Source organism: Pelodiscus sinensis, chromosome 3 (genome assembly GCF_052426305.1).
Source record: "Pelodiscus sinensis isolate ZL-2025 chromosome 3, ASM5242630v1, whole genome shotgun sequence".
In the NCBI taxonomy this organism is placed as follows: domain Eukaryota; kingdom Metazoa; phylum Chordata; order Testudines; family Trionychidae; genus Pelodiscus; species Pelodiscus sinensis.
The window spans coordinates 130,278,571-130,302,584 of record NC_143054.1 but is presented as its reverse complement, the minus strand read 5'-3'; the positions used below and the strand labels follow the sequence as shown (position 1 = coordinate 130,302,584).

Here is a 24,014-nt window from a genome sequence, read left to right as displayed (position 1 = left end):
GCTCTGCTTCCTTCAGAGAGGTTCTAGTTAACTTAAAACTCAGAATGTCTGCCAGACCTATTAGCAGAACACAGAACCTGTGAAAGAGCCATTCAAGTGGTAATGAAGCCATTTAACAGGCATTTGCCAACCTCTATTATATACTGTCAGTTTCTGAATTTACTGTGTTAGTCAACAGGACCTTCATTTAAAATGTCCTTTAAAATATTTCAGTAGTGTGTTTCTGGAGATAAGATCACACCTCTCAAAAATCATCAGCCCCCCTCCCTTCGGCTGCCTTTGGGCATAGGGGCACCAGTTTAACAATACTGCATTGTCCCCTCAGTCTTAAGGATGTTCCTGCCTGAGGTGAACTTTTGTTTGTATGTGCAGATGTTCCTAAGTCTTATGTTTGTAACTCAGGGAGTACCACAAATAAAGCATCGGTCTCTGTCTCTTTCTAGTAGGTATCTCAGGGTACGTCTGACTCCTGGGATGAGGTTTACCTGGGTGGTCGACAAATACCTTTGATGTCGACACCCGCGCGTCCAGACTATCGCGCTGAGCCAACAAACAGCTGATCAGCTGTTTGTCGGCTCAGAGCAGCAGCCATGTCAATTTAAATGAAGCGGCGATTATTTAAATCGCCGCTTCATTTTCCTATGTCTGGTAGCCTAATCTACATGCCTCTGGCGACAGACGCATGTAGTCTAGACGTACCCTCACATAGAAAGGTTTGAGTCCACTACTGCAGTTCAAGTAATGGAGCTGGCCTCAAGCAGTAGACACTTGTGCTATCAGATATAGAGGCCCAGCTTCAAGTCCCAGAAATAGCCAACTAATTCTTTTGTCATAGCTGCAGGAACTAAGTGGCAGTAGTTCTATAAAATTATATAAAAAGTTATGGCCACGTTTGGAAAGTCTGAAATAACTGAAGGGAAGATTAAAATAGAATAACTAGAAAGAAGACAAAAAGGGAAAAAACCTGTTATTTCCAGTTTATTCTGCAATGATCACTTTTCCTTTAATTTATTCTTACGTTATTTGCTTTCAAAGATCTCCCCTATTCTGAACCCCTGAAGGTATCCCCCATCTTGCATGCTGGAGACAAGCCAATGCAGAGAATAAATAGTATTCCACGGTCCTTACTAAAGCAAAGTGTCCAAAATACTTCAGGATATCTTAAAAAAATCTTTTAAATTAAACCTTTAAAATTGCTTCATTTTACATTATAATCTCTGGAATAAGTCTATATCTAATTCTAAATCACACATGTTGACATATACATAAGGAAAGTAAATGAACTGTAGCACAGTCATTACTCAAGGCGTAAAATGAAGGCTTCAGTGTGTTTGTGTGCATGCATATGTAAGATGATTTTTTCCCATTTTGCTTGACACAAAATAATGTAAGTACTGCAATCTCTTGCTGTTGGAAATCTGGTCCCACCAGATTTAGCTTTTCTTCTACTTAAAAAAACATATTGCTGATATAATACTTAGCTGAGCTGCAACATCTTTTCTATGCTGGCATCCTGTTGGCATTATACAGAATATCATAACACAAAAGGAATTTTTCAAAGCACAGACTACAAAGAATGAAAATGAGGAGGCAAAAACAAATTCAGAGACCAGCTAAGCAGCACCTACAGGCAGGCATATGTATCATTAAATTATAGTAGATTCATCCTGAAAGTAAGCATCACAAAAATATTGTCTGCAATTATAAAAAAAATGATTTCTTCTTCAAGATTTGCTTTCTGTTTAAATTCTTCCTATCTTTCCATCCCAGAGGAGGTTTAGGTTGGACATTGGGAAAAAGTTCCTAACTGTCAGGGTAGTCAAACACTGGAATAAATTGCCCAGGGAAGTTGTGGAATCCCCATCTCTGGAGATATTTAAGAGTAGGTTAGATAAATGTCTATCAGGGATGGTCTAGACAGTATTTGGTCCTGCCATGAGGGCAGAGGACTAGACTAGAATACCTCTCAAGGTCCCTTCCAGTCCTAGTATTCTATGATTCTATGAAAAACAAATCTGCAGTACAGATCTGCAGTACTTCTTTTTAAATAATAAAGAGACTACAATGTCAATTATTGTCTATTAAAAAGTAATGAATTTTAAAGATGATGTGTGACAAGCATCAACCAATAGCACTTAGACAATGTATTAGTAATATCACTGGCTCTGTTGGTCCTATCCCAATAGATGCACAGATAGGAAAAATGTTATATGATATTATATAGTAAGATTTTGAGAAATACTATGTGATCATGGGTTGATAGGTTGCAAAGGAATACCTCTGAGGGAAGAGTTAGAGTTGCATAACCCATTCCAGTTGTTTGGATTAACAGATTTTGAACTGAAAACCCTTTTTAATTGCATAATGTCATATCTATATTTTGAATATATGTAATTATATGATGTGTGCATGTGTTTAAATACTTGTAATTGACCAAAGACGATATCAAACAAAATGCTATTCTGCATTCAGTGAGCATTAAGATAGAGCTAAAACTACAGGAACAAAGAAATTCAGAGTAAAGCACACTTAATTTAGTTGCATTTGGCTGCAGTGTCTCCACACAGACTTGCCTTAACATCTTTATTGCTTTCATTTTGATATTAGCTTTGGGATGACTTTGCAACTTCATCCCCAAATACTTAAATCAATATTGTTTTCTTTCATGTTTCTTTTCCCCATATACTTATTTGAAATGTTGTAGGTGTGTTATATTTGCACTGTTGATTTAATGAAATCACACCTTCCTATTCAAATATATAGGCATGGATTCGATTACAAACTTGCTCTAAAAAGAAAAGCACTCTGTGAGCTAGCTTGCAAAGCTACATCTTCTCTGGTTACTAAGATACATGCCCTTAAACAACTTATAAAGTTATACATTATGTCAATTAACTTTTTTGTTTATGCCTCAGGAATGAGGAATGGTATATTTTTGTTAGTCTCTAAGGGTTCATTTACACAACAGCATTATTTCAGAATAACTACTATTGTTCCGAAATAACAATGCGTGTGTCTACACAGTAATTCTGTTATTTCAAAACACATTTCGAAATATTCTGACATCTGTAAACCTCATTCCATGAGGAATAACACCTCTTCCCAAACTGCTATTTCAAAGTAGCTGTACTGTGGATGCTCCACTGCTGCTGTTTCGAAATAGCTCCTCCCCAGGGCCATTCAAAGTAATTATTCCCTAGTCATGCAATGGTTCCCAAACTTTTCGGCATCGTGCCCCCTTTTTGATTTTTGACAAACCCTCACGCACACACACCCAATAACAGCGAAACCTGTTGAGCAAAAAAAAAAAAAAAATAACTGACCAGGGCCGAAAAACAAAACAACAAAAAAAAGTAGCAGCAAAACTTATGGGGGGGGGGGGGGGGGAGGAGAATTGATGGGGGTAAGAGCCTGGAATTTGTTCATGCCCTCCCCCAGGATGACACGCCCCCCAGTTTGGGAACCCATTCCCTAGTGCTTCTTGGGGCTCTAAATCAAGGTAGCACACCCACATTAGGGGAGCCTGCCTCGGACTAATTTCGAGGCTTCCCTTTAGTGTAGACGCACTATTTTGAAACAAGCTATTTTGGAGTATAGTGTAGTCATACCCCCATCTGCCACAGACTTCTCATTATCTTTCAATTAGTTGCAAATTATGTTTTTTGCAGAACTATTATTAAAACAGTCCGAAGATTTTTACAAACATTTTTACAATTCAAGATGAGAACCTGTTTAGCAGAGTTGAGTCTACAATAATTTGAAATGTTACCTCAATCTCTCCTTCCCAGCTGGGGGAACTGAAACACTCTGCATATTTGGATATGCTCAGTAACAATCACATAACTGCAGGTTGAACCTCTCAAGTCCAGCAACTTTCATGGGCCAGCATGATTTTAGTTAGCAGGATGTCCACTTATCATGGGGGTGGCCAAGTCTCCTATGGTCCCATAAAGTTTGTTTACAGCCACCAGTCCTGGCTCTCAGTGTTCTGTTCTGTTATTTAGCTCTAATTTACCCCAAATGTCTTCTAAGAGCCCAGTAAGCAGTGGAAGTGTTGGTAATGCAGCTAGACATTATTGATCCCCTGTGGTTTGGCAAATTCTCTGGTTGAACACTAGTCAGGTCCTGAGGGTTCTGGACTAGAAAGGTTCCACCCATACTCTTAAAAATAACCAGGAGACAGATAAGAAAGTTACCCATCTCACATTGATGCAAACAAACTGGATTATAGAGTCATATCTGTATCAGAGAGGCATTTTCCCCTCTTCTCTTTGACTATGTAGGCCTAGCCAGAACCAGTTTGGTTCCTTTGTGCTATAGCAGGGGAAGTGTATAGGCTTTGAGAACTCATACAGAAGGTTTGACCCACCCATGCAGCCCAGCTTCAGAGGATTATTCCCGGTCCCACACCCTTTGGGTATATCTAGACTACATGGCTCCATTGACAGAGCCATGTAAACTAGTTTACCTGGCATAGGCAAAGAAGCCTTAAAACCTCGTTTCAAGAGGCATAAAGGATCGGTCGGCAAAGGCTTCCCCAGCTGACAGATCTGCCACTAGACCGCCACGCTGTGCTGAATCAGCTGATCGTCGACACAGCATGATGGCCATGTTTATTTTAATGAAGCGGGGATTATTTAAATCCCCGCTTCTTTGCCTATGCCGGGTAAACTAGTTTACATGGCTCTGTCGACAGAGCCATATAGTCTAGACAAAGCCTCTGACATGACGTACGCACAACTAGTGAATTTGGCACATTCACTAGCTAATGTTCCCTGTGCAGCAGACAAAGATCAATAATAGGCCCAACACCACCTTCGGAGTAGCTCTACTTGTGCTCCCTAGCCTATGATAAAAGGATCTCTTCTTCCAATAATCTCTCCCTCCCCCCATTATTCAAGAATGTGGCTAGAGTAGGGGGAAATGATCTATGACAGAGAAAAACTACTGGTCTTTTCTGACAAGTAACATATCTTTTCCTGATCTTGTATTTGTTATACAGGCACAATGTCAGAAGTTGGGTTGTTGTTTTTTTCAAAATGCCAGTGTACAACATGGGGTACTTTGTTTAGAACAACTTACAGCTTTATGCACTTAAGCTGTGCATAAAGGAATGCAACAAACACCAATTTTTCACTTCAAAATGTTAGCATGCATACTCAGAATGCCAAATACTGCATTCTCCCTTTGATCGTAATGGGAGATATAAATATTTAGTAGCAAATTTGGGGCTCTACATTTATACAGATTTTCTTGGGTGATATTTCACCATTCCTGTCAGTGAACACAATTTTGCTCAGAAAATCAACTCTCTTGCAAGAAATTACATATTTGCCAACTATATTTTCTTCAAGAAAACACTGATTCCTTTCACAGATCCAGTTAACTCCAGAATCTTGCATAGAGAGGTCCATCAGGAGAAACTCTTGAAACAGCTATATACAGGATGAACTCTTAGGCTAGAATTTGTGTAATGTCAATATTAGTTTCTTTGTTGATAAAGTCAATTTTTGGGGATTTGATTTTATAAAGTATGTAGAGACTATCTGAAACAGAGCTATGTCTAGAATGTGTGTACATTTGATGAAGAAATCACTGAACCAAAATGAGAGATTTTAGAAAAATAAAATTGAATGTATAATAAAAGTGACATCTGGGCATGTGGTATGTCTAAGTGCTTTTATTTTCTATATACAAAGCTTCTGGCAAGAAATAAAATTAAATGTCTGGATCATTTCAATGGAACGAACCTTAGTTACATAAAATAAATTTGGGAGAGATCATTTAAAACATGCCATACAAGCAAATCTCAGGATGTCTCCTTCAGCTATCAAAATAATCAAGACACATAATTTTTCCTCCAGATATGCATACTGGGGTCATGATAGAAGTTCATCATGCAATATGGGAAGGCAAATTTGGTTTTTAGTTCCCCACCATTATACCGACTTGAACAGGCAAGATTTCTGCATCTTGCTCTGTGAGCCAGAAATCATCTAAATTCTATTAACTGTCAGAAACAATTTGAATCATTTTTGTGTTTATTTTGCTCTTTTAAACCATACATTAAAAATTCTTCAAAAGAGCCAAGCAAATGTTGTTTTGTAATGCAGGTCTCTAATAGGCTGCTCAAAAATCTTCAACTTACCAACTAAGGACCAAATGTTCATCAAAGTGTCCTCTGAAATTGTGCCTGCAACAACGCAAGAAAACAGTATTTGCACACACAAACAGGGTAACCGAGCAGTTAACCATCCTGTTTGAACATGCAAATGCACATTTTGCTCTTAAACAGATACATCCAGATTTCTGCAGGTTAAGTTTTAGAGATTATTTTTTGGAAATTTGGTGCTATTAAATAGGTAAAACACAATTTTGTTTTTCACCCTTTTTTTTAAAATAGGGGAAGGCAGTTCTGTGTTAGGTATCGAAAACACAACCATTGTGCCTCTAATCCTGAGCTGTTCTAGAGACTAATATGTACCTTGCCATTGAATCAGAGCAGCCACTGTGTTAGGAAAAGCTATCAGAAAATTCTCCAATGCCCTTTAAGGCACTTTCACCTGTACCTCTGGAGCAGGGGACAAAATGTGCTCTCACATCATCCAAGGATGCTTTTTGCCCACTGTGTTTTGGAAGAGATGGAGGAGCAATTTCAGAATGGGATTCACGTCCCGCAGAAATGGTGAAAGCTAATAAGAAATACTGATTTAAATTGTTAACATTTCTCTAAGAAATGGTTCTCACTTGGGGCTCATCTAGACTGGGGGAAGACAGAACTTGACTTCACTTTCAGAACTCTGTTTACTTAAGCTACTCCTAAGACTACAATACTGATTAACTCTAAAGAGCTGGATCCTAAGATGAGGGTCTAATCGAATGATCAGGTATTAAACAATATAAGTTTCAGTATACATGTCCTGCCGCTTGGTGATTTGCACACTGTAAAAATCAATAAATATGTTAATAGCCAAATGGTGCCATCTGTTACTCTTCTTTCCTTTTCTCCTCATCCCATATTAAACTGATTTATTTTACAAAGAGGAACAGTGGTTTTCATCCTGCTTTTGAGCCTAGTATATAACATACTTGGTGAAGATCAGTTTGTATTCAGCCAAGGGAGGCATTTTGATTGGAAACACTTTTTATTAAATAGAACCAAGGACTTCACAGGATTATATACATATCTTTGTAACTGGGCAGTTAGTGATCTTAGAGAAAAACAGCAAAGAGAAAAAATTAAGTAAGAGTGTCTAGCAAAAACTTCATCTGGATGTGAAATTCAAAGGCTTCTATTACAAATGTATGAAGGGAAACCATACAAAGCTTTTATAGGATATATAATAGGTATAAAAACTAACTCTGTGTAAAGTTTCGCACCACCTGTCTACCTCCTGTTTTTCTCAAAAAGCCATAAATCCCCCAATTTTAAGACCATTTTAGTTTGCAATCCTAACAAAGGAGTTGCTACCTGGCATTTCATAATGAAGACTGAAGATAATGATGGCCATTTTCATTGAACATGTTACAAATATTTTAGATTAAATGACCAACAGTCACTTAATCTACAATTCTATATTTAGGTCTTTCAATTAGTAGAGGAGTTCAGAAGGACTGCCAAAATAGCCCGACGAATTTAAATTTCAAAAACAGTAAGACACTTGATATTATGCCATGAAGAACACTGAAACTATAACTTTGTTGGATGAATCACCAGAATGTTCTTGGATTATTAATATAGTACCACTCAAAGGTGGTTTGTTAAAAGAAAGCAAAAGTATGACTGTCTTCACTTCCAATCTGAAGAAGAACTGTTGCAACTATAAAAATTAAATAGTGACAATTGGAAATTATGTACAGCAATCAATTTTTTAAAAGTATCATAGGCAAGATTTTTTTATTTGTTTCATATTACCTTAAAAGGCAAAGGTTATTCCATTTTCCGTACAAGGGAAAATGTTTTTGTATTTAATAATGTCAAAAAGTTTCATGTTATTAATCCTTGGAGTTTAAAGAAGAATATATTTTTGTACAGATGAAGAGCACTGTGAAGATCCATTATGCGAAATCTGAAAATAGTTAGAAATATTTTAAAGACCCTTTATATGAACTTATCCAAGATGTGGGATCTAACAAAGCTAAAAGTCATGAAATTAGACCCAGACAAATACACACATTTTTTTTTTACCTTGCTGCGTTGAGATCCTGTGACCTTTAGGAAGGGTGAGGACAAGAAGTGAAATAGCAATAAGAAAAAGTATCCAGAAATATTTTCAGATAACTGATTGATCAAACATATGCAAATCTCTTGTTTTGCATAGTCATAAGACCATGTGTACTCTCATGTAGTGATTACTATGAAAAGGTAACATTAATCTACAGTAAATATAGTGTAGTGTCTGAATATTAATCTACAGTAAACATAATGTAGTGTCTGAGTTACTTTCCTATCAAAAATATTGGAAATAATTTGTGCTAACTGTGGATAATTATTGACATTTTCTTAATAGTCAATACTTCATAAATGGAAATGCAAATAATTTATGAATTACTGTTACCAGGTACACAATACTATTAGCACAATAAATACTACTTTTCCAATATCTCTTACCCATTCAAACTCAGTCACAATTGGCAATCTTGTCAGATTGTTCTCATCAGATTTTCAGAATGATTTGTGGTTCAAGACAGTAACAGAGTTGTTACAAGTTTGTTCAAACTAACTCATAAGGTTCACTCAGTTTTATACATAGAATGTAAAGTGTGCATGTGTATGTATAATTATGTAACATTATCTTTTCTCTTTCTGTTTTACTACTATTAATCTGATGACACTTATTTCTCAAGCTTCTGACTTGCCATTCATTTACATAAAAAGCTGCAGGAAGCCATGAAGCAAGGAAAATAAACGTTAGTTAGATGCTATGAAATAATGTCTAATGTGAAACAAGAAACAAAAAGAGGACTTCAAACTTACTTCAAAACTCTTCACTTCTTCTTCACCATCATCATCCTCTTCATCATGACAGCTCTGAGACCATGTAAAAACAAAACATTCACAAATAAAGTTTGCTTAAAAATCATTTGTCTCCAGCCTGATATACACTAAAATTCTCTCAATCTCCCTTACATTCAGTCATTAATGTCATTAATAAGTTAATTGAAAAGATGGGGGGAAGTTACCTTTGCCATAATGTCAGCATATGCCATATACAGGAAATCTTCTTCCAGTTTGCTAGGGAATAGATGGGTAGTAAAAAAGCAGACATACACTGTGATCATTAACGTAATACAGCAACTCCATAAACAATTGAAACCCTCAAATATTCAGGGGACAACAGGAAAAATTGAACAATTTTATAATTCTACTTTATACCAGCACATATTTTAAATAGCATGTCCTGAATTTTTGGTTTTAAGTCCCTTTCACACTTATAAGGGTATTTCTATTCCCCTACAAAGGTCTTTTCCGGAAGGGAAGAAACTAATAAACTAATACAAGTTGAACAGTGAAATTGACTGCACATATAGTACTGAACAAACTGATATTAGGTTTTTTTATAACCTTTTTTAGTTATCAGATTGTTAGGAGTTACTGCTATCCGCATGGTAAATCTAGCATTTTCAGATAACTTAACTGGTAAGCTGTGGGCGTAACTTTCAATGTGGACTACAGACATGACTGAGTACACCCCAAGATGGATTTTCAACAGCAACCATAAACGTGACATAAAAGTTTGGAGACATTCATTTGTTTGCAGAAAATTCCATGTGCTTGCTTCTCAATTATGCTAAGGCCTCTCTTTGCCACCATGGCAATGTCATTAAGAATCAGGCCCCACATGTGCAAACACGTGCAAATCTGTTAGCGTTTGCTTAGCTACACTGTTTGCATATGTGACACTGCAGGGCAAACAGATGCAATTGGAAATGGAAGCAGCTAGAAATTTTGCAGAAATGTTTACAGCTCCTATGCCAGCCGTACCATTTTTCCGTTAAGGCTGTTCGACTGAAAAGCAGGATAAGCTGGTGTAGTGGATCAACTCTTTTAATGCCTTCATCCTCCTCTGGTGGCTCCTCTCCAGGTTTCTGTGGGGAAAGAAAATGGGAATAGAAAAAAGTCATATGCATTCTAATTTATCTGTTGTGAAATTTCTTAGACTGAAAAAGCCTTAGTAGATATATTATCATAATAAATATCACTTGGGCTCTCTGAACGTATGAATGGTAGGTACTGAACCCGTCGTAGATGGCTGGAAATTCCAAGGCCAACTCTACACAGTACCTTTTGGGAACAAGTAAGCTAGAATCCCGATCACACTCAAACCATGAAAGTTTACAGATTTAGGATGATGAATGTGCACAACCCTGGATTGCCCCATTCCTCATAAAATCTACCCCATTTTCCAGGAGTACCACCACAAATCCTATCACTGTTGTGCTGAAGATTAAGTTGGGGGAAGGGATGGTATGAGCACAGTACAGGCTTAAGGCTGAAAAGGCACTCACTCTCTGCTCCTTCCTCACTGTAACAGCCTGTCTCAGCACAGTGAAGAATGCTACCCAGTTCCTACTACTTTATGATGATTATGGTGACTTGCCAACCATGCTGCTTCTTGCTCTCTGGAGAAACTGATGAATTGTGTAAGGAGAAGGGACTATAACCCAAGCTTGCAGCCATCCCCATCATTTTAAAAAGGGGGATTTCACGTCTACCAATAACAGCATTAAAGTTGGCAAAGGTGGATCCTTTGAATACTCCACATTTTTATCGCTAATGTAGATTTTTTTCTTCTTCTCACTTTAGAGCTCTGAATAGGCCCAAGCTTTTTCCAAGCTTAGAAATGAGGATCGTTGCCTGGTGAGTCATTTTTTCTCCAGTCTCTTCTAGCTGGGACTGACTTGTCTTTTTACAATTACTACTAAAGAGGCAGTGAACAGCACAGCCTCTGAAGATGTGAATTTGACAGCATCGTCAAAGCATTATATTTAACCTGGCCTTAGTACTTCAGATGGTTTCAGTCTGCGCCTGGGATCTCCAAAAGCTGTTCTATGTTGACCAACAGTGTTCCAAAGAACACTTGGTGATGGTTCAAGAAGAACATCCTAAGCACAATGTGCTGGCTTCTCCTTGTTTCCAACTACTCAAACACACTAAAATACAGATAAAAATACATCCAATGCATTTGCTGAGATTAATATTCCATGCCAACAATTGTTGCCACAGGCATGTTATTTGATCACACTAGGAGGAGGTCGGCCACATGATGACAAGGAAAGCAGCTGTTCAGAAGGTTGGCTCTCTGTTAATAAGTGTTGTACATTATGAAAGAGTTTTGGGAATCCATACTTTAAAAGAAACCCTCATGGAAAATACACTGCATTATACTCTGAGATATAAATGTGCAACTCCCATTGAAGACAAAGAGAGCTAAGTAGCATATGGGGGCAAAATACAGCAAATTCAATTAAAACATCTTTGATTCTATATGAACATTTGCACAATTCCCTTAATTTGGTCTTCGTTATTGAAGGTATCTGCTAATAATTAAACTTCTGAGATTTATAAGAATTTATATAAATTTTGAATCCCATTATACTTTTGACTTTCACTACATCCCCTAATAATGAGTTCCACAAATTTACTATACACTGTGTGAAAAAGTGCTTCTTTTTGCTTATTTTAAATTTCATTTGGGTATGCCTGGTTCTGGTCTTATGTGAAGGAGTACATAACACTTTCTTAGTCACTTTCTTTAGTCACCAGCCATGATTTGGCAAATTTCTGTCATCCCCTCTCCCCGGTTGTGTCTCTTTTCCAAGTTGAAAAGTCCCAATCTGTTTACTCTCTCCTTTTTCAGAAGCAGTATCATATCCTTAAACATTTGTAATTGTCCTTCTCTATGGACAATTCTATGCCTTTTCCAATTCTGATATCTTTTCTCAGTTGGGACAATCAGAATGGCACACAGTATTCAAGGCATGGAATTTTATACATGTCATATCATATCATACGATTGTGATATTCTCTCTTCTCTATCTGTTTCCTAATGGTTCCAAATCCTTATTCCTTAGATGAATTTGTATTCCTCTCCTTCTGACTGAAGCACAAATTAACCTGAGGAATAAGGAGCAGTAACTGTTCTTATTTTTAAAACAAACACTGGTCAAGTTTTAAAATGTCTTCAGTCTCAAAGTGTACACACAGAACACACAGAATATATAAGAAATGTAAATGTAATTATAAACTATTTCAAAGTAACTCACAAGGAATCAGTTGTTTATTTTTAATTTTTCAAATAAAATGGGGTCTTTCCCATACTTACAAATTAAAGCAGATATTCACTTATGCAGAATTTCAACAAAAGGCTTAAGCACCACTTGAGATCACTTAAGAGAATTAAGTTTGTCAATGTCTGTGTTAAGAGGAATTCATTGCATTACTACATTGTAGTATGGCAATGAAAATAAGTGAATTTTCTGGTAATTATGGCATGTGAGCACTCTTATTTTTCAATGTATTAATTCATTTTTATTTATATTTATTTAAATGTAAAACTCACTACCTGAAAAAACCCTTAAAAGTAAGTAAAGAAAATGTTCTAGCAATTATTTGTGGAAAATTCTATGACCTCTGTTATACAAGAGGTCAGACTAGATTATTGCAATTGTCTCTTCCAACCTAGATTGTATTAATCTATGACAAAATTAATTGGAGACATATTTAAATACAGTGTTTCTAAATATTGAAGTGTCACACAACGTAAGTTAACTTACACTCAAATTAATTGATTCCGTATCATTCCTGTTAAATGACTGCACTTAGAAAAGGTTTTCCAACATAGTTTATTGCCAGAAGTCATATTAAATCAAGTATGAATTCAGGTGCATATATAATGTGTTATTTTATTAAACATAGGAACGTTGGTTTTTGTACCAATGTATCAAGTTTGGAGTTCTTTTTGAGTCCAATAGCTGTGGTAACTCTGTCAGACTGGAATAATCACATTTGAACAGCAAAACGTTGGCTCACAGGTGGGATTTTTAGAATCCAGAGAATAAGGAATGTTATCTTTTGACTATATTACAAAAAATGGAGAAATGTAATTTGCTGTGATAAAGTTGCTGAAAGATAGATTTTGAATTGAAAGTTTTTAAATAGCATGTTGTAAAGAATTATTGGAGACAAGGAAGAGCATTGTTAAATATTTTCTTGTTGGTATAATCACAGTCCAATAAATTCAAATTATAATCTAATCAGGAAAATTGTAGTTTACACTTACAATGTAATTTAGCGTGCTTAGTACAAAAAGAGAACGAGAGAAAAATGACTTCAAGAAAAAACTATTTTTTTTACTACTTAGGCAGGAAACAATTCTCCTCCCTACTACTAGTAGAAATCTCATTGACATTTTGTCAATTTACTGATCGTATTCCCTCTTTTGTCTCAATCTTTGTTTGTTTCAAAACAGTTCACATCTGATCTCAGCATAAATTTTAAAAATCAAATTAAACATTTTGTTTCTTAATGGTAATTGCTCAGCTTTCCTCTCCTACCTTTTTGTATGAAGAGGACCATTTACAAAATCTTAATACTTCCACCTGACTTATGTGTGCACTGGATTGGGTCCTCAAGGTGAAAGGAGAGGCCAAGCCATCTACACAGGACTGTGGGTTTTCACCCAGACCTTACAGAGTGGGAAGAGGCCCAGAAGTGGGGACACAGAGCCTATTTAGCCCATGGCTCCCAGCATCTGACAGGTTTGGAGCAGGAACCATGACCTTTTCTGTAGGACTCACTCACTACCTCCCTAGTGCATTTTCTCCACACCAGCAAAGGTTTGGTTGGGACCAATACTAATATCCTGGTTTATATTTTGTTCTTTTTCCTTAAATTCCTGTCTGTCCATGAAATATGATTATCAATAAATACACTCTACAATCCCATTATCCCAGCATCCAGAACATACTGCTAAATCTTCTATCAGTTTATCTTCAAAGTAATGCTCTTCTGTTTCAATCCAAGACTTTTCATAACCTTGAAGAAAGAGATTGACAGCTCGATGCCTAAAAAAAGAATATTTAAAAATAAAACTATTCATCTATAAAAAGAAAGGCTACACAATATAAATTCATTTTATTCAGAAAATTTTACAGCTATTACAACCAATTGCATAGGGGAGCAATATTTCCTGGTATGATCTGTCAAAAACACACATTTGTTTAATTACCTCTTCCCTACCATTTTCACTCGTGACCACTATTCAAAGTGTCCGGCATTGAAAACATCTACACAAACTCATATCAGAATCATTCAAGTACATTTTGAAGCAATTAAAAATAGTAAGAGAAAAATACAGTCTTTTCAATGATGATGTGGGGGTTACATTAGTTTGCTTCATCTTTCTTAGCAAGAGGCCAAATGATATCTTGGAGAGGGTAGTATGCTGTACAATGAAAACACAGAATCTAGAAATACTTTAAATCAAGGACTGAGCCAAACAGCAAGTCAACTAGAGGCAAATCCAGCCCCCTCTCTCACAGCCACTGAGACTTCTCAGGTCATAGATTCTGTACTTCTGGTTCCAAAAGGGAGAACAGTGACTGAATGCAGAGGGAAGACATGCAGACATCTTCCCGAGTGGAAATATGGCAAGACTAGGACACATTACTATTTGAATAACCCCAGATCTCTTCCTGTCGAGAGTGTACGCCCTGTAATTACTGTGGACCTAAAGATGATTCATTGCCTAAGATGCGATTTATTTCCCCTCATGATGCTGTACAGATCTCTGGGATGCATAATTCGGTGTTTGGGCCATGAGCCAGATTACTGTGTGTGCATGTAAATGCAGGAAAGAAAATTTATGCAGAGAAGGGAAAATACCATGGTCAGCTTTTTTCACTTAGTACTTTTAGCAGCTCTTCTCAAAAGACATATTACAAAAATGTACTAAATCATTGCGCATTTTTGTTTCAGAGATAAAAACAGAAAACTACATTGGTAGGAGTATTTCCTTCTTGGGATGCTTGCCACACCATTCTTACCTTGGCAGATTATATAATGGAGCCATTCTAAAGCAGGCCACGACTGCTCTTTTTCTCTGTTTGGATAGCAATTTGTGCCACACTGCCTTTTTGGACCTCTGAGGATGCTCAACCTAGTATACAAATTACACAATGAAAAATAAACAATGTGTCTTTTCCTTGACTCACTTTAATAAAAAAAAAACTAACCTTGGCACAAGCCAGAGAACAAATAACAGAAAGTAACTAGCAAAAATAATTTCTACATGCTATTCAAGTGAACAGACAAATCTTATGTGAACCACATGATTCAGTGTCCCTTTTGGACTCTGTGTCATTTTCGTAATTTACTCTTGCTCTACTCCTGGCCCACTGGAACTAGAGATTAATATGTCACTGAGGACATCACTCACGTAGTGCTGGAATTCAATGAAAAACAAATTATTTCTTTTTTTGTTTAAAATGTCTCTTTTTATACTGCGAAAAAGCAATACACCCTTTTTAATTAAAGTTATTTTCATACTACTAACTATACGTGCTCTGGATGACCACGCGGAGAAGTGAAAAACTTATCATAGAATCATAGAACTCGAAGGGACCTCAAGTGTCATCGAGTCTAGTCCCCTGCCTTCATGGCAGGACCAAGCACTGTCTAGATCAGATAGAACTTATCTATCTCCATAACCCTGCAGCCCTTTCCAAAAACGCAAATAGCCAAGATGAACATAAGGTGATCTCAAACACCTTGGTTGTGCCCATAAATGTTGAAAATGAACAGACCTTTCTTTGTAGTATATCAGTTAAAATTTATTCCTAAAACAATTATTTTATTCTGGTCAAAACTACATAATTCTTACTCAAGAATTAATTGTTTTCTATGGACTACCAATTCAGACATCGGAGTAACCATGCAGTTTTATTGTGCTCTAGTGTAGATACATTCTCTCCTCCCCACATCATCAAAAAGGACAATGGCAATTAAATATCACCACAGTTAAAGACTTGATGTTCTCACTGGTAATAAAAGAAACTATCGCACTTTGAAATCCATGACAATGAGAACGGTTAAGGACACAAAATTGAATGTAGGGAAAGTAGTTATCAAAGAGTATTTTATTAGTTTAGTGAACTGTTCAAATTAAATAAAACCCCACAAACAACACACCCAGGAGCTGTGAATAGAATCACTTAATTAAACAGGCAAAGAAATTGCAGGGTATCCACAACACAGTGGAAAAGAATTAATCTCAGTGAAAGACAGATGAAATGCCAAAGCCCCCTTCAAAAGAAGGAACAAAAGTGAACCAAAATTGTTATAAGAAAGGGTATGAAAGAAATCACTGTATAGCATTCACACTGAGAATCACAAAACAAAATGAAGCCATCAGAGCTATTAATAGCCAGCCAAGCACATCCCAAAGTAAAGCTCATTAATAATATATTTACAAAGTGCTATAAAACTTTCTATACTTCCCAAACAGAAAAATCGCTGGTGCATTTTAGAAGATCTCTGGAAGTAATAAAAATAGAAAAAAATTAGACATGCACGAAAGACAAAAACCTAATGGCACCTCCCTGCAGATGCAATTGCCAAAGCTTTCAGTATAATGCCACCTGGAAAGCACTGGGATTTGTTGCGTTATAACAAAGTATCATAAAAATTAATGAAACTGATTGTTCCCATGACGGATAATATTGTTCACTTAAGATTAAAGGAATGGAACTACCTATTTTAATGAGGGAAGCAAATGTTTATGAAATACATGAAGAGAAAAAAATATACATGGACATACAATGAAACATATGAATTTAAAGAGAAATACATTAGAAAATAAGAGCTTAGGTGTATGCAGACTGCTCAATTTAAGGAGAAAACAGATTTCCTTTAAAGCTGAATAGTAAAGGAAGTTTATGGTGGGAAGGAAAAAGAGACTCCAATGATGATCTCCGTGTTTCCAAAATAGGATGTGGATTCAGATTTTACAGTTTTTTTATTGTATGTATTAATAACAGAGAACCCCATTTGAACAATTTATACCTGCCTCTGGAAATTTCCATGCATCTGACGAAGTGGTTCTTTGCCCATGAAAGCTTATGCTCCAACACTTCGGTTAGTCTATAACAGTGGTCCCCAACCATTTGGGGTTGCCGGGCGCCAGGGGGCGTGGCCATTCGCCCGCCGGGCGCCCGGGGGGCGGGGCCCCCCCGAGCGTGGCCCCCTCATAGCCGCATTCCCGGGGCCGGCGCTGGCACTCTCTCCCCTCCCTCCCCCAAGTGCCGCGCGCCCGGGACCGGCGCTGGCGCTCTCTCCCAAGCACCGCGTGCCCAGGGCTGGCGCTGGCGCTCTCTCCCCTCCCCAAGCGCCGTGCGCCCGGGGCCGGCGCTGGCGCTCTCTCCCCCATGCGCCGCGGGGGTCAATCCGCGGCGCCCCGGGGCCGGCGCTCACTGTGCACCACGCGCCCGGGGCCGGCTCCGGCACCGTGCATGCGCCATGTTCCCGGGGCCAGGCCAGCTCTGAGCACTTGGCGGGCGCAGACAAATGCCCCCGCAGGCGCCATGGCGCCCGCGGGCACCGTGTTGGGGACCACGGGTCTATAAGGTGCCACAGGACTCCTCGCCACATTTGAACAATGTTCTTTAGTCTCTTGACATCCATGGGACTACTGACTTACTTAAAGCTAAGGATGTGCTGAAGGGCTTCTCTACACAAATATTCAGTATGTAACAAGTTGCTGTATAAATCTACCCTGTACTAACTTCACAAAGACTTTCCATGTGCAGCCATCTGTTAGTGTGCTTTGATCTTGTTTCAAATAGGATTAGATCAAATTGTACTAACAGATTGTTTAAGGGCATCAGCATGGTTCATGAGGACAGTTAGTCCACAGGAAGTTAATGCTGGGCAAGTTCACACCTGAGATGGGTACAAATTAATAGTGTAGATAATCCTGATTAACTTGTTGAATTGGGACCAAAATGTTCATCAATTTAGCACAGTGTTTGCAGGATCAGTCAATAAATGGATACAGGTACGAAATCTAACTAATGTGCATCATGAAACTGAGCTCCTGAACAGATCTCATGGCTAGCCATTTTAGGCTAGTTCTAGTCAATGACTGAGCTGTGCAAAGTAAATTCAATGGACCAGGCAATCTGACTATTAATATGTACTTTAAGATGAGCAAGGTAAATTAGGTGAAAAATAGAATATAATCCAGTGAATTTTCAGTTACTCCTATTGCCTCAGCCAGAAACAATGAAACTTCTGTGAACACCTAGTCTACCTCAAGATTGTGTGGACATAAAACTGGTGGAAAGATACCTTTTCCTCATGCTTCAGTCCTATACCATGCACAGTTTGACCTCACCAGAGAACTTGGGCTATAGTTTATTATCTATTAAAATGTTAATAAAAGGGGTCACATGATCTTATAATATAAAGCAAAAATACTAGAAAACAGGATAATCCAAATGCTGGTTTGCTTCTAAGGTAGGCAGATCCCAATGGTGACTTTGCTCATGAGTCAATTTCTAGAGGCGCAATGAACTCAGCTAAAAACAAGAAGTGATTACATTTGCTGCAAAATGTTTAAATTATTATTGAAATAAAGAGGAAAAGTTACTGTGGTTAAATGTGAAATGATGAACATTGCAAAACTGTCATGAGAAGTCACATGTTAAGTTACCACAACTCATCATCTTGAAATATACTGTAATAATGAACATTACTTACCACTAGTCTAATAGCTGTCTCTATGATCTCAGGAGGTAAGTTACAATAAAAGATTCCCACCTTTGGGTCCAATTTTTCAGAATAAAGCTACAGAATACTCTCCTAATTCTAATTTTAAAGCTACTAAACTACCTCATCAATAAGTAGCATCTACTAAGGAATTGCACTGGTCCCAAATACCTTAACAAGCAAGCTCATTTTTTTGAGGAGGGTAATAATAAATATTGCCAGGGAAAACATGCTGTATAGTCATTACGGTCAATAAATAACTACACGGGAAACAAATATTTAAAAATGGGCTCTTCAGTCTAGTGGAGAAAGATACTTGGATTCACTAAATAACAATCCCGTGAATAAAGAAGCAAGGAATAAAACTTTTATTAAAAACCTTAAGAGAATCCATGTTGAACTGTTGTATTCAGTTGCTCTTTGTTCTCAACCTCTCTGCTTCCAGGGCATATTTCAAAATTCCAGTATTCATAACACTGTTCCTTTTGAGTGAGCCTCTCTACATTCTAATATTTCACAAATATACCACCACAGATATAACAAGATCCAATGGCCGGAAATTGAAGCAGGGGAAATTCAGACTGGAAGTAAGGCATAAAAGTTTAATGGTGAGAGCTATTAACTACTGGAACAATTTATCTAGGAACACAGTTTCTAAACCAATCACAGTTTCTAAACCAAGATTGGATGTTTTTTCTAAAAGTAATATGCTCTAGGAATTATTTTCGGAAAATTCTATAGCCTGGATTATACAGGTGGTCAGACTAAATAGTCACAATGGACCCTTCTAGTTTTGTAATCTACAATGGGTCCCCAATATCTTTTTGGTTCCTTTGGCACTGACTAAAGTAATGTAAATAATAAAAAATAATTCAAAGAATAAATGATTCAACTCATTCACTATTCAAACTTATTGCTGACTAAGGCTATGTCTAGACTGCAAGCCTCTTTCGAAAGAGGCTCTTTTGAAAGATACTTTCGAAAGAGCCTCTTTCGAAAGAGAGCGTCTAGACTGCACGTTGAACTTTCGAAAAAGCGGCTTGCTTTTTCAAAAGAAAGCATCCAGTGAGTCTGGATGCTCTCTTTTGAAGAAGCCCTATTTACATTGAAGAACGCCTTCTTTTGAAAGAGGAACTTTCGAAAGAAGGCATTCTTCCTAGTGAAATGAGGTTTACCGCCATCGAAAGAAAAGCCGCGTTCTTTCGATTTAATTTCGAAAGAATGCGGCTTGAGTCTGGACGCAGGGGAAGTTTTTTCGGAAAAAGGCTACTTTTCCCGAAAAAACCCCTCAGTCTGGACACAGCCTAAGTGTATATTCTTCCATATTACAAACTGGAAGCATACAGCTCAAAAGGAGGCTTGTTTTGCTGACCAAAAACTATGTGTAATGTACATTTTCAACACCAACAATAATTATTTAATATTATTAATTAGTATTGAGGCCTCAAACAACTTTTATTCCTCCATATCTTAAAATTTGAAGTTATTATCTCAAATCACAGAATTGTACAGCTACCTAGTGTTGGAATTTGCCAGCTCAGTTTCAATTGGTATATTTTCATGTGTAGGGTAAAAAGTTGGAACTCCACTAGTAACCTCCCTCCAGCCTGGTAGTTCATCTTGTAGTTTGACTGTGATGGGTCGTGCTCTCCCTGCACTAAGCAGGAGAAGGCTAACCCAGCCCTGAGAGCTGAGAAAGCCACACTCCCTTTGCCTTACTGGGCATGCTCAAGCTTCACAGCTATAAAAGGAAGCAGCTCAGCTTCGGCTGGTGGCTGGAGAGAGAGGATGGGCATTGCCAGCTCCAGGCAAATTGCAGTGACCACCCAAACACAGAGGTTCTACCATGCTGGCCGGACGCCAGATGCTCCCAGAGCCCTCACAGGTTCCAGAAGCAAGCAGGATCAGTCAGATCCCTGACAAAGCAAAGACGACAGAGATTCATGATAAAGCTGGGACAACTGTAGCAGGAAGCAGCCCTGGGATGGTGACAGCTACATGGAGAGTGAGCTACTGCCGGGAAGTCAGAGTGTTTCAGCTGGAGCTTTCCCCGCTGACTTAGTGACTAGAGAAAGCCACTGGAGTGGGAGGGCCTGGAACCCACCTGCTGCTGGATGTAAACCTTCCCCTATCAGCCATCCCTTGAGAGGTGAACACGCTCCCCCACGAGGAGGGTCGAGTTACTGACTGGGACTAATGAACTTCACTGCTCTTCAAATAGGGACAAGTTATAGACTGTTGCCATTGGGTTGCCCTGCCCCACAAGGAGGGACTAGTTTTAACTCAGACTACTGAAATGTACTGCCCTGCGAGTAGGGGCAAGTCAGTTGATCATAGCCATTGAGCCAAACTGTCCCATGAATTGTGGCAAGTTACAGACTCTGACCATTGGGCCACCTTGCCCTGGAGACTAAAGACTTTGGCGGGTGTAGTTACAGCACAAATCGGGGAGCAAAAGTGGAGAGTTTATATGAGTGCTTGGAGTAAGGGGGCCACCCTCACCCCGCACTTGGTAGGGTGTCCTCCCCATCCATGTTACAATGACCCATTGTAGACTCCCCTTTAACCAGTCCCAAACTTCTGCAATTCAACTACAGGTGGGACCTCCCTGGTCTGGCACCATGGGGACCTGACCGGTTCCAAACAAGAGAATTTGCCAAACCAGGGGAGGTGTCCCCTATCACCAGCTCAAGCCAACCAGCCCCCTGCCTCTGGCTCCCTCTCTCTCTTCCCCAACCGGGCTGTGTGCCCTTTTGCCATGCCCTACCCCCACCCCTGGGCTGCCATGGGTATCTGGGGTTCTCCAGCCCCAGGCTACCGCAGGCTGCCATGGTTCACTGGACCCATGCTATTGCAGGTGGCCATGATTTTCCGGTCCCGTGCTGAATCCATTTCCATACCATCAACTGTGGATCTGATACCTGTCTGTAGTCAGTTTGTTGATCTAGTCATTATCAGAATATAGCTTGTGTTGCCAAGCAGTCTGGATAAACAAGTGTTTTATGTACTTTACAGGAAATGTAATTGTTTTCAAATGTATGTATATTTACCCAGATTCATTTTAATCAGCAGTCCTTACCTGGATTTTAAAGTTATAACAGATACTTTATAAACAGGGTATCTCTAGTAAAGCTATTTTTAAAAACCAGTTGATAACAACTATTCTTAAAGATTACAAAATGACAAGAAATATATTAATCTGAATATCATGTTAAAATATACAGCCTGTCACCAGAGGTTTGGGTAGTTTGCAATTAAGTATTCTTGTATGTAGCAAATTTACCAGGTCCAGGAAATAGTAGGGGGGACAAAATGAAAAATGTTCTAAGTGTGGGAAACTTTAATTGTTTGTAATTTAACACAATGTTCCTCCCATCATGGTCCATTGACCATCGGAACTCTGTGGAACATTTTTTAGTGGTGAACAGATATTTGGCACCATTAGGCCAGCGAGCTAACAGGCATGAACAGAAAGTTAAAATATATTTTCCTAATCATACTTTTCTCGTCAAACAATTGCTGGAGTTGCTGCAAGGATTTTATATGATCACAAATGATAGAGATGTTCAGAGGCTACTCTATCAAAATATGGTCCATACTATAAAATGTTTGCGATCTTCCAGGGTCTATGATCAGAATTTTTTTAAATCACAGTTCTGAGTGTGAAACATTACCTGTGGTTGCAAACACTTCCCATCATCTGCTTTTTAAAGTAGGATGTTATAAGACTGAAAAAAAATCTAACCTGTTCCAGATGGAAAAGTACGTTAGCTATATGCAGAACTCTTTCCACAGTCTTCTCGGGATCTGAAGTATCTTCATTCCTGTTTGGTAAATCTTTGTAAAGGGCCATCTGCCACCTAATGGCAGGATCCTCAAGCTGCAAGAACAAAAGATATTCCACATATAATCTAAACAAAGTATTCAAAACACAAGGGTCAAACAGTTTATGAAGTACTCTTAAACATTTCTTCAAAGATAACAGAAGGTCGATTCCTTTTGCTAAACCTTTCTTTTTGAGTGACTAACTGTAGTAACTGGTAGTACCGAAATGTGGCACTGTTCCTCATAAAACAATGGGAGGATGTATGCAAACAGAACTACATGGCTACTTTTGTGCAGAAAGTTTGTTGAACACTTAGGCTACGTCTACACTGGCATGATTTTCCGGAAATGCTTAAAACGGAACAGTTTTCCGTTATAAGTATTTCCGGAAAAAGCGCATCTACATTGGCAGGATGCTTTTCTGGAAAAGCACTTTTTCCAGAAAAGCATCTGTGTCAATGTAGACGCGCTTCTCCGCGAAAAAGCCCCGATCATCATTTTCGCAATCAGGGCTTTTTTGCAGAAAAGAAATCTGTGCTGTCTACACTGGCCCTTTTCCGGAACAGTTTTCTGGAAAAGGACTTTTGCCTGAACGGAAGCAGCATAGTTTTTCCGGAAAAGCACTGATGATTTTACAGTAAATCGTCAGTGCTCTTCCGGAAATTCAAGGGGCCAGTGTAGACAGCTGGCAAGTTATTCCGGAAAAGCAGCTGATTTTCTGGAAAAAGTGGCCAGTGTAGACACAGCCTATTAGGCTTTGTCTACATTACTCAGCTTTTAGCACACAACCATGTCACCAAAAGTCAAGCAGTGTAGCCTCTGGTTTTTGGCACTTTTGTTGACAACATAATTCCATCCCCAATGAGCAGAATGTGCACTGTTTATACTAGCAATTGTATCTGGCACAACTTTTTTCATTTGGAGGAAAGAGGAGTACCTCTGAACAACAAGTCTACATCTACACTACAGGCTTTTTGCACAAGAACGGCCCTTATTGCGCAAAAACTTGAGGAGCGTCTACACTGCATGCGTGCATAGTTCTTTGAGGACTGATTAATTGCAGCAGAGAGGTTTTTTTAATTAAGAGCCTGCTGCTTTCTAGCACGCCCTTTTGGGTAATTGGGTAATACTCTAGTTTAAACCACTATTTAAGAAAATAACACTGCTATCGTGGAGGAACTTTCTGCAAGGAAGAAAACTAGCCTTCCCACAAGGAAAACAGGATTCACTGGCTTTCTGAGAGCCAGTTGAGACAAGTAGCTTCACAAAAATAGGAATATGTCCTAACATAAGAGATCCTTGATCACTAGGCTTATGTTTCTCACACCTAGGTGTAAATTTTGAGCAAGAAAAACAGGCAACTGTAGGAGCAAAACAAGCAATCTGCCATTACCTCTTACAATAGAAACATGATTTTTGA

At 38.4% G+C, this 24,014-nt stretch overlaps 1 protein-coding gene across 1 annotated transcript in view; it reads right to left on the bottom strand.

Moving 5' to 3' along the window:
* Window positions 1-24,014, bottom strand: part of RYR2 (ryanodine receptor 2) — a 646,972-nt gene that overhangs the window by 93,193 nt on the left and 529,765 nt on the right. Inside the window, exons 74-80 of the mRNA XM_089777369.1 lie at window positions 22,515-22,649; window positions 15,049-15,161; window positions 13,971-14,067; window positions 9,986-10,089; window positions 9,184-9,235; window positions 8,978-9,031; window positions 8,189-8,212 (exon numbers count right to left, since the gene is read on the bottom strand). Coding sequence (XP_089633495.1) covers window positions 8,189-8,212; window positions 8,978-9,031; window positions 9,184-9,235; window positions 9,986-10,089; window positions 13,971-14,067; window positions 15,049-15,161; window positions 22,515-22,649 — 579 coding nt within the window. The remainder of the gene's footprint in view (window positions 1-8,188; window positions 8,213-8,977; window positions 9,032-9,183; window positions 9,236-9,985; window positions 10,090-13,970; window positions 14,068-15,048; window positions 15,162-22,514; window positions 22,650-24,014) is intronic.